Below are 12,006 nucleotides of genomic sequence, written 5' to 3'. Positions count from 1 at the left end.
AAATGCAAAGTGCATAGGTGTGAACCTAGCCTTACTCTCTGTGTCTATGGGCCCATAGAAAACAATAGAACTGCGTGTATGGGCAATGCAGGCAGGGGGTAGTGGCATGTGTAGGGATCTGTAGGCAGGGGGTGGTGGCATGTGTAGGGATCTGTAGATGGCAAGATGTGTAGGGATCCGTAGATGGCGAGATGTGTAGGGATCTACAGTCAGGGAATGGTGGGATGTGTAGGGATCTGCAGGCAGAGAATGGTGGGATGTGTAGGGATCTGCAGGCAGAGAATGGTGGGATGTGTAGGGATCGGCAGGCAGAGAATGGTGGGATGTGTAGGGATCGGCAGGCAGAGAATGGTGGGATGTGTAGGGATCTGCAGGCAGAGAATGGTGGGATGTGTAGGGATCTGCAGGCAGAGAATGGTGGGATGTGTAGGGATCTGCAGGCAGAGAATGGTGGGATGTGTAGGGATCTGCAGGCAGGGAATGGTGGGATGTGTAGGGATCTACAGTCAGGGAATGGTGGGATGTGTAGGGATCTGCAGGCAGAGAATGGTGGGATGTGTAGGGATCTGCAGGCAGAGAATGGTGGGATGTGTAGGGATCTGCAGGCAGGGAATGGTGGGATGTGTAGGGATCTGCAGGCAGGGAATGGTGGGATGTGTAGGGATCTGCAGGCAGGGAATGGTGGGATGTGTAGGGATCTGCAGGCAGGGAATTGTGGCATGTGTAGGGACCTGCAGGCAGGGAATGGGGGAATGTGCAGGGATCTCTGGGGAGAGGGTGGTGGGATGTGTCGGGATCTGTGGGGAGAGGGTGGTGGGATGTGTAGGGATCAGTGGGGAGAGGGTGGTGGGATGTGTAAGGATCTGTGGGATGTGTAGGGATCTGTGGGGAGAGGGTGGTGGGATCTGTGGGATGTGTAGGGATCTGTGGGGAGAGGGTGGTGGGGTGTGTCGGGATCTGTGGGGAGAGGGTGGTGGGATGTGTAGGGATCAGTGGGGAGAGGGTGGTGGGATGTGTAAGGATCTGTGGGATGTGTAGGGATCTGTGGGGAGAGGGTGGTGTGATGTGTAGGGATCTGTGGGGAGAGGGTGGTGGGATGTGTAGGGATCTGTGGGGAGAGGGTGGTGTGATGTGTAGGGATCTGTGGGGAGAGGGTGGTGGGATGAGTGTCGGGCAGTAACAGTGGTGTCTCTCTGCCATGTGATTAGAGCCGGGAGGAGGAGGGGGAGGAGGCGGCCTCGGGATTTGCATGGACTGAAGGTAGAGCTGCAATCGGCGGATTATTTTTAGCTGGTGTGTGGCTCGGATCACGTTGCACGGAGCGGGGATTCTCTTCTCTCCATCACCGGGGAACGGGCAGGATTTGTGGGATTTCAGCCTGAGGACACCGAACATGGCCAGCCCTGCACTGGATCTGGAGGAGATCACCCCGGATTCCCACCCGGAGGCTGCCTGTACTGAGGCTCAGAAGTGGATCGAGGTACATGGAGGGGGGAGCCTCTGCCATCAGTCTGTATACTGCCACTGCTGTCCATACTGCCGATGAGTGTCGTGTGCCGGTCTGTAGGTGACACTTCTGTCTGCACGGATGAGGATTCAGCTCTAGGAGTTGATAGTGTTACAATGACACTTCTATCCATATGATGTGTGTCAGTCTACATACTGCCACTTCTATCCATATGATGTGTGTCAGTCTACACACTGACACTTCTATCCATATGATGTGTGTCAGTCTACACACTGACACTTCTATCCATATGATGTGTGTCAGTCTACACACTGCCACTTCTATCCATATGATGTGTGTCAGTCTACACACTGCCACTTCTATCCATATGATGTGTGTCAGTCTACACACTGCCACTTCTATCCATATGATGTGTGTCAGTCTACACACTGCCACTTCTATCCATATGATGTGTGTCAGTCTACACACTGCCACTTCTATCCATATGATGTGTGTCAGTCTACACACTGCCACTTCTATCCATATGATGTGTGTCAGTCTACACACTGACACTTCTATCCATATGATGTGTGTCAGTCTATATAGTGCCACTTATATCTATAGTAATGATAGCTGTCGTGTGTCAGTCTATATACTGCCACTTCTATCCATATCCTACTGATATGCCAGTCTATAATGTTACATTACCACCATTATCCATAGTGATGATGATTCTGCTGTATCTGTTTCATAGTGTTACATGGTCACTAGTATTCATGATGATTAATATTTCTGTTGTGTCAGTCTATATACTGCCACTACTATCCATAGTGATGATTATTCTCTTGTGTCAGTTTATACCGTTACTTCCACCACTATTCATGCTGATGATTCCTCTGATGTGTCAGTTTGTAGTGTTGCACTGCCAGTATTACCCATGCTGATAGTTCTTCTGTTGTGATACTATATAGTCCTGGCCCCCACCTGTGGCCCAAGGCCCTTCAGTACTTATGGTGTGGCCACCAGACAGTAGTGGGATCATTGCTTTGTAAAGTAACTATAATGGCAGTGATTTCTATCTGTTTCTTGTAACGTTCCCAGTTTCTAACAGTTTCCTGTTGCTTTCAACTACAACCGTAGCACGTCACCAGTCCCTGACCATCTGCCGCACTCTGTCAGCGGTCCCTGACCATCTGCCGCACTCTGTCAGCGGTCCCTGACCATCTGCCGCGGCACGGTACTGGTCTCTGACCACCTTCAGCGGCACGGTACCAGTCTCTGACCATCTCCCGCACTATGTCAGTGGTCTCTGACCATCTCCCGCACTATGTCAGCGCTCAGGGCTCTAAGGAAGAGGCAAGTCCTCGAAACGCGTCAGCCTTTTGGATGTCTAAACTCCCTATTACGGACTGTTACTCAGCGCGGTGTTGACCCAGATGTTCTTTATGATGTGCCTTGACTGTATTGTCGTTTGTGAGTACAACACCTACTTTATTTATTATTAAACATTTTTTATGGTAATGCACTAGGCCTGTGCGCCCTCTGTTTTGTCTTTCCTCACTATGTCAGCGGTCTCTGACCATCTCCCGCACTATGTCAGCGGTCTCTGACCACCTTCAGCGGCACGGTACCGGTCTCTGACCATCTCCCGCACTATGTCAGCGGTCTCTGACCATCTCCCGCACTATGTCAGCGGTCTCTGACCATCTCCCGCACTATGTCAGCGGTCTCTGACCATCTCCCGCACTATGTCAGCGGTCTCTGACCACCTTCAGCGGCACGGTACCGGTCTCTGACCATCTCCCGCAGTATGTCAGCGGTCTCTGACCATCTCCCGCACTATGTCAGCGGTCTCTGACCATCTCCCGCACTATGTCAGCGGTCTCTGACCATCTCCCGCACTATGTCAGCGGTCTCTGACCATCTCCCGCACTATGTCAGCGGTCTCTGACCACCTTCAGCGGCACGGTACCGGTCTCTGACCATCACCTGCACTATGTCGCCAATCTCTGCCATTCCCCTGTAGTACTATATACTGAATATTTTGTGTTCACCCCCCTGGGGATCTCAGGGGCTGCAGCCCCCTCCTCATGTCTAGTATGTTGACGACCCCTGTTCTACTCTCCATGCTGATGATACTTCTGTTGTGTCAGTTTCCAGTGTTGTACTGCCAGTTGCATATTCTTCTGTTGTGTCAGTCTGCAGTGCTGCACTGTACTATAAACCCTGCTGATTTTTCTGTCAGTTGATTTCCCTCCACCATTCTCCTGTATACACAGACGGATTGTGTCTGGGATCGGTGTGGGATTCTATGCTATGATTATGTTTTGTCTATGAGATGCTCTGACAGCTCCCTGGTTGCAGTAGCACATGCAGCAATACATGCTCTCTGCAGTGGCTCAGCATTCACATGTAAGTGATGGGCAGGAAGCCTGTTATTATTCCAGCTGACGCTGGAGATCAGACCGATACATTGTTGCAGGATTAATGCTGCTGAGTGCACATAATGACTTTTCCATACAAGCCCATCCTGTTATGTGCTCATTGATTTTTATAGCTGAATATAAGCTTGCCATGTGCTAAGTTGCCCAGCGTGCTGCTAATAGACCATTTTTATCCCCAGTGTGGTTAGAGAGGTGACATGCCTGTAGCATTGGAGCCAGCAATATAGCGAGGGGGGCCACCTCGTCCCTTTAAACCTGAACACATATTAATGACACAAGTCCTGTGGCTGATTACGGTGGTAATTAAACTCACCTAGTGCCTTATATGCATTAAATGAGCTTCAGAACCTGTGGAATTAATGTGTGTTCGGGTTTAAAGGGACGAGGTGGCCACCCAGCTATAGTATCCTTTAGGATGCAAATATTCCATTGCTGACAGTTGGGGAAATGTTGGCCGTGTCTGCTTTCCCTTGTGCAGTGCATACCTGCTGCGGCTGGCCTCCGAGCTGTCAGCTCCTGAACACAGAGCCCTATTCATCCCTCTGTTTAGAATGGGGGAAGCATGAGAAAGAGGGGCGCATAGAGGCTTCCTGGCTGGAAATAGATGGTCATTTCTTATCCATTTCCACGCAAACCGTGCGTTCTGCCTCCTTCCACTTGTGTGCCGCTGGCTCGCTCCTATCGTGCTGGAGAGACAGCCCTTGGGTTAAAATGAGTCTGGGACATTGAACTCCTTTCTGGGCCGAGCAACACAAGCATTATTGTGTGATTGATTGCAACGGCTGTTGTGAACTGGGACTCTGAAAAGCCTGCAGAAGTTTCCATTGCACAGCCAGTGTGAGGCCGCTCCAGCACCAGGCCCTTCATAGGACTGAATTGTCCCTATTGTCTGCAGGCAGGCTGAATACATCAATGACTTGTATTTTCTTCTGTTAAAGTGGATGCAGTAGAATGCTTAGATTCATAGGCCTGAATGTGCCATACAGTGAGGAGTGAGTATTCCTAATGTATGCGCATTGCTTGACTTGTATGTATATCCATGTCTGAATAGACTTCATTCATTTGTTTTCTTTTGTAAAGTGTCATTAAACCATATCCGTATTCTGCGGATAAAATCCATACACATCCACTTCTAGAAGTAATACTAAACCCACAACAGTAAAATCAGTCTGTATATGCAGTAAAGCATGCTTGTTATACTCACTGTGGAACCTAAGGGGTTAATCCTCCGCATTGTTTAAAAACGGCTGTTTGATCCTGTCTTCTCTGATCCTCCCCTTCTTCTACAGTCCCCAATCCATCTGCTAACAGTAGAGCCTTGCGGGCAAGCTGCACATGCACAGTTTGGTGTGTATTGCTGTATAGTGAGGTGTTTTTATTTGGTTTTATGGGTTTTTTTTCTTGGACGGGTGCAGCTGATCAGCACAGGGCCAGCTCTGTCCAGACAGAGGGTCAGTGGTTATGCAGCCTCATAGGACAATCAGGGGAGAATGAAAACTCCTCTACAAGCTTTAATCAGGTATTTAGCAGTTTTACTAAAATAATTGCATTTCTGTGTACTGTGGGAGACCAGATATAGTGAATGCAGGGTCCTGGGTATAGTAACACTTTAATGGCCCTGTATTGTATTTTTCATTAAAGCGGAGTGCCACCCAAAAGTGGATGCTCCTCTACTCCCCCCCCCCCCCCCCTTTCACTCCACTCCACCTCACCTACCTTTTGGGGGTGAAGGGGGAGTGGATACCTGGTTTTGACAGGTTCCCACTTCCAGCTCAGTTCACCACGGCGAAGTGAGCCAGAAGTTCGGCCCCCTCCTTCCTCCTGCAGTCTCCTGGGAACTTTCACAGGGCCCAGAAGACTGTCGGACCAATCAGAATGCGCAGTGGGCATCCAACTGTGAAGCCGCAAGCTGTCGCAACCTTGTGCCCACTGTTGTGATGTTAGCGCCAAGGAGAGAAGAGGCAGAGAAGGGACGGCGCGGGTGAGCACATCGCTGGACCCTGGGACAGGTGTGTGTTTGTTAAAAGTCAGCAGCTACAAAAACTGTAGCTGCTGACTTTTAATGAACACAAAACTGACTGGAACTCCACTTTAAATAGTTTCTCACTGTGTTTTTCTGCCTCCTTGTAATGTCCTCTGTGAGCTCCCAAACCTCTCCTTTCCCCCTCTCCTTTGTTTGGAATAAGCAGTGTTCTACTGGCAAGGAGCCTTCCCCACCATCATAATACAATGATCAGTGTTGCTGACTATAGCCAGCCGCACTGATCGTTTGGAAAAACCTGACAGGGTTGTTGATACAAGTCGATTTATTAACTTCTGTACAACCAGCTAGCCCGTATATGAATTGAAATTTGTCCAGTCCCTACTAAACTGTCTGCATTTTCATCCATGTATGGGTGGTTTAAAATTGTGGTCAAATTTCTGTGGTAATACTTATAGGGCTTTTTCACATGGGTGGCAGCGTTTATTTATTATAAAGCTATCTTTGTTGGATCGCTTTTCAGAGGGAGGTATAGCACCAGCAGGCAGATTTTCACGAGGCAATACTGCTGCCTCCTGAATGTCTGCTCCTTTTTTTTTTTTTTCTTTAATCCCAGTTTTTGTATCTTGTATTAAAATATCGAACCACAGTCGTAAGGCAGGTGTTTGGTCCATAGTTGCAGTACGCTCCCGTTGACCGCAGTGAGCACGTTTGACTGTCAAACTCTGCAGGCTAAGTTAAAATTGTTGCAATCATGGCATGTATACAGCCCTGTCCATCTGTAATGTTAGAATTTAGGTGGGCAGTTGTGGAGGGGGTGTCAAAACTATGGCTCAGCTGCCTGTTTTAACCGATCCCAGCCACCTGTGAGAAAGGACCACAGCACTGAGTTTCAAAGCGGCCGAAGATCTGTAAACCAAAAGCATGTGAGGAGATGTCAGCACTGATCAAGTACCTTGCAGATATCTGTTGGAGGGGAGTATTGCAGTGTTTAGTTCCACTTTAAATAGAAAATGAACTCTGGAATCTGTACCCCCCCCCCCCCCCCCCCCCCCCGAAAAAGAAAAAAAAAAGGCAGATGATCTCTTCCCCATGAGGTCCTATTCACCTGGCGGGCCTGATCGGGTCTGCCTGTCAGTTATTCAAGCAGACCTGATCGAATGGTCTATTCATCCTTATGGACTGACAGGTGTAAATGGACTTGTGTCCTTTTACACCCACCTACCTCCAGTCCGATCTGGCCAGCTAAAAAAAAAAAAATGGAAGGGGATCTATCCACCTCCGTCTAGGTTGACTGGATCAGAGGGCAGTCTGGTGACAGCAGACTCCTGGCCGCTAGTAGAGCAGAGTGGGCTCTGTCTGTGTCTGCTCTGCATAAACTGTATCCTCTGCCTGTTCTGCTCCGATCACTGGACAGATCCCCTGCTGATCTTGGCAGAGTTTGCCCCGTGTGAAAGGGGCCTTGCTAATGTACCATATCTTGTTCTGTGTCACAGTGTGAAGTTGACCATCTTGGTAGAGGCAGGCTTTACCTCCTTGTGTCACTCTTCAGCAGAGGAAAGTAAGTAGTGAGGAGCACAGCAGTGATCTATCCAAATTCCTGGGACTAGCAGTCAGACAGCAGTGCCTGAGGTCTCACACTGCAGATACACAGTTGTGAGACTGAATCACCAGGAGTGCCTAGGCACCCTCGCATACCAGGAAGTGTACTGCTATTTTTCAGGAGGAATTCTAGACAAAATGTTACAGCCTTTTTAACATAGAGGAACCCTTGAAATAATTTTCAGATCACAATCAACTCCTGCAAAAATATTACAAGATCTATATTCATGATACTTTGGTGTAATGGTCAGTGGAATGAATGCCGGAACATAGATGAAGCGAAATTGCTAGTTTCCCCCATCAACACAGACCATGTTGATGGGGGAATCCCTCCCATGGAGTCATTGTGTTCTCCCAGCGGGGGGGAGCCATTCTTGATGGGAAAACAGTGATTATTGCTAGCAGCTCCTAATAGCTGCTAGCAATAATCACATGTAAAATCCGACCGGCTGGTTGTACTCAGGTCGATCGATCAACTTGGGTACATTCAGCCTGTCCATAGATGGTTTCAATCTTGACCAGTCCCTGCTGAACCGGCCTAGATTAGAACCGTCTATGGCCAGCTTTACACTTATGGACATTGGGAAGAATTACCCCCCTTATGGATAGCTAGAAAGATCAATGGTGTCAGTGGAAACTTATCTGAGAGGCAGAAATTGCTCATTGCTCAAGGAACCCCTAGCAACCTCTGGAGGAACCCTGGTTGAGGAACCCCACCCTATAACATAGCAAATATTCACTTTTTTATTTCAGTTCCACTTTAAGGCTGTTAACATATGTGCGGGTGGTGCCTCTGCGAATCCGCACAAAAATCCGTGCAGCCGCACCACCCTCACAGAAGAATGCTGACCCGTGGGCGGGTGCCATTAATTCTAATGGCACACCGCCAAAAACTGGAAATCACAAGCGCACTGAGAACATAGGTTCCCGTGCAGGCTGTGGTTTCCAAAGAAGTGCAGGGATTTCTTCCCTGCGTGTCCCGGAGCACGGGAGTCCATTCAAATGAATGGACTCTTGTGCCCACTCAAAACACGCCCTGCACAGCCGCATATATGTGAATCAGGGCTTAGGACACATCACCCCATTTGTAGGCAACTCCGTACTCCATTTTGTTTATGACTACATAGGAATATAGAACCTTGGCCAGCTTCTTGTCTGTGGCCCATTAATGGGCTATTTTGGCAGCTTGGTTTGATCATCTATAATCCAAATACAATATTCTACTTCCAAGAACGATCTATTCAACAATCAAAACGTTCTTCTCACAAGAACGATGTCTGACAACTGATAGAAATAGAAGTTGACAGTTATGTTTTTTCAGACTTCTTAGAAAAGCATTCTGTGCTGATGATTGATTTGTATTTTATAAATAAAAATGACTGATTAGGATACATGGCAATTACACACTAAAGCTGTTTTCTCCTTTTCCAAGGCTGATGACATTCCTTCTAAAATTGTACAAAACACATAGAACAGTTGCAGAATAGCTAGTTATTGTTCAGTCACTTCGGATCATTCAGAGAATGGGATTACGTTGAATTTTCATTGAAAACTAATCCCCCAGGTGTAGCTTGCATTAGTCAGCCCATTGTTTGGCACTCGATCAAACCACGTAACAAGATGCACAATAGAAGGATCTTCCACACCGCTAGATAAAAAGGAAAACTGCATAAATCCATAGATGTCTGTGGTCTGTCTACATGCTGGGATGTGCTGTGTACATGTACATAGAAGGGGTTCTGAACTTAGAATCTACATTGGATTCATGATGTGTGCAGAGTCCCTGTATGTTCTCTCTGGTATCGCTGTCCTTGTATACCCATTAACAGTGCTTGAAGTCATCTAAATCTGAACACTTGGAATAGCTGTCAGAGGAGTCACAGGTGCCACAGTGCAGTTTCATTTTGCTATATTTGAGAGCAGTATGACCATGGTCTGTGCCTGTAAATAGTCAGGCACATGGCCTGGTCAGCATGGTGTCAGTGAGAAGGTTGCAGTAGTATTTTTGGTTTCCTGGCTAACCACAGGCGGGAATGTAGTGCAGGAGGCCAGGAACAGTTGGCTTCATTATTTTTGGGTTTAAACTTTATAACATGCGCACTCTTTTTAGGGAACAGAAAACCTAATGATGTTTAAATGGTAACATAATTCTTATTGTCACTCAACGCACCTTGCTAATGCTGGCCCAAAATTGAATTTTAAAACACATGGTACCAATGTGCAGCGTGATTTATAAAAATGGCCATGCACTTCTGTTTTCGCATGTAGGATAGCCCATTGCAATGCATGAGATAGCCTAAACGGGACATACAAAAAAACCTTAAAATACGTGCATGCGCCATCACAACTACATACGTGTTAATGGAACCTTACAGGCTGGGTGAAAGCGCAACTAAACCTGAAATGTCAGAAACTGCCAGCACATGGCTATTAAAACATAAAGGTGCGACGCTTCATATAACCAAAAAGTTTATGGAAAATAAATGAAATTTATTTGCATGTAGTAGAAATTTATAATATAAAATAAGCCCCTTTTCACTGGGACACCAATGCTGTCATGAATGCTTCAAATCTGGTCTGGAAGATGAAGAAAATCCACCATCACCAACACCCAAAAAATTCTGCCTCCTACAAGACCAAATTGACCCCCAGTTATGGACAGGTCAAAATGCGCAATGCAAATTCCAAAAGTATGCCATGGACCTGGACACTTTATGGCTCCAAAATGATCGAACTGGCCCCCAATGGTAGATGGATAAACACCTGCCGAATAATTCCAAAAGCAACTAAAAGATGAACCTGCAGAAAAGAATTATCCTCCTAGAGGACAATCCCATTCAAAAAACAAAAAGATCCTCATAGTGTAGTAAATAAAAAAGATTTATTGCCTCAAAGCGTAGTATAAAACGTACATCAAAGTAACTGATAAAACAGCATGTCACCATAAAGATGAATATGTTTCAAACCAATAAGATGGCCGCCACGTTCCAGTATGTGCTGATGTCACACGCTCTGGCTTCTCCTGTGGATATGTATGGTAAAAGACTTGTTAAAATAGAAAAAGAAAGTTGTACACTGATCCTGCAATACAATGATGCCGTGAGTAAATGCTGGGGGGCAGGGGGTACATAGTGGCGGATTAAGCATATATAACCCCCCCCTCCCAAATAGGAAAAATAAATATATATATGGTCTTTAAAATTAAATATTCCAGATAAAAGTATGTATTCCACTCACATAAGTAAAATATTGCCACGCATAGAGATAAACAAACCGGAAATGGAAGTGGCGCACCAGCGGATATTACGTCACTGTGACTCTCGTCCTCTGACGTGTTTCGTCCCTCCCACTGGGCGAGCCTCTGAGGACGCCCAGTGGGCGAGCCTCTGAGGACGCCCAGTGGAAGAGGTAAAATGCGTCAGAGGATGAGAGCTCTGGTGATGTAATATCCGATCCGTGGTGCGCCGCTTCCTCTTCCGATTTGTTTATCTCAATGCGTGGCAATATTTTACTTATGTGAGTGGAATACATACTTTTATCTGGAATTTTTAATAAACAGTATTCTACTATGTATTTCACTATGTGGCTATATTTTTCATTCCTTATGAGTGCCTAAATTCTTGGCTATCGCATATGGTCATCCTCGTAATTAAAGGAATACACCCATCTCGAGGACTACAAATGCCAGCTATTCCGGGCTTTTCCCACTAAGAGCATTTGACTCTGATCTAGAGTCCATACTAGTCGGTGAGTGAGGGGTACCACCGGTGGGGAGCACAGTGTGTTGTCTCAGCACTTTTACAGGAAGATCACTGCACAAGTCACGTTTATAATTATTCATAGTATATGGACTTTACGAGTAATTGTCATATGGAACACTGTATATGATTGTTATTTATGTTTAGGCTATGCTACTATGATGATTGTACAATTCTATGAGGGTCAGTTCCCTTTGTAACAGCGGCAGCCTTGTTTGAGTAATATTTTTTTTTTTTTTTTTTTTTTAATTTTTGCACTTCATTCATTTCAATGGCCAGAAAAAATTATTATTATGGCCAATAAAATGAATTAACGCCCAAACGTTTGACACACCTCACCCTAGGTTCACATCTGTGCGGGTGGTGCCGCTGCACCACCCGCACAGAGAAATGCATACCCGCGGGCGGGTGCCATTAGTTCTAATAGCACACCGCCCGCACTGGAAAACGCAACCGTACTGGGAACCGAGGTTCCCATGCGGGCTGCGTTTTCAAAAGAAGTGCAGGGACTTCTTCCCTGTGTGTCACGGGGCACGGGAGTCCATTCAAATGAATGGGCTCTTGTGCCCATGGAAAACACGGCCTGCATGGCTGCATATATGTGAACCGGGGGTAAAGGCATCTAGACCTGTTTACACACATCAAGCGTTTCTTTTTTTTTTCTGCCAAAATGCTGCCGCCAGGAGAAAAGGCGTTTTAGGAGAACTGGGCATGCACCCTGTGTGCTTGAGGCCTAATGGTTTTCCCAGCTCACCTACAGACTTTCCTTGCGTT

At 46.8% G+C, this 12,006-nt stretch overlaps 1 protein-coding gene across 7 annotated transcripts in view; it reads left to right on the top strand.

Annotated features, from left to right (window-relative positions):
* The first annotated feature begins 1,237 nt into the window (after positions 1 to 1,237).
* Positions 1,238 to 12,006, top strand: part of LIMCH1 (LIM and calponin homology domains 1) — a 370,228-nt gene continuing 359,459 nt past the window's right edge. For 5 of the 7 annotated variants that reach the window (XM_089654009.1, XM_089654005.1, XM_089654006.1 and 2 more), the window contains exon 1: positions 1,238 to 1,480. In XM_089654009.1, coding sequence (XP_089510135.1) covers positions 1,394 to 1,480 — 87 coding nt within the window. In that variant the 5' untranslated portion in view covers positions 1,238 to 1,393. The remainder of the gene's footprint in view (positions 1,481 to 12,006) is intronic. The other 2 variants (XM_089654007.1, XM_089654008.1) reach the window with 2 other exon arrangements.

Source organism: Staurois parvus, unplaced genomic scaffold (genome assembly GCF_062004578.1).
Source record: "Staurois parvus isolate SC_StPar_1 unplaced genomic scaffold, SC_StPar_1.0 ptg000734l, whole genome shotgun sequence".
NCBI lineage: Eukaryota > Metazoa > Chordata > Amphibia > Anura > Ranidae > Staurois > Staurois parvus.
This window is presented reverse-complemented; position numbering and strand designations above follow the sequence as displayed.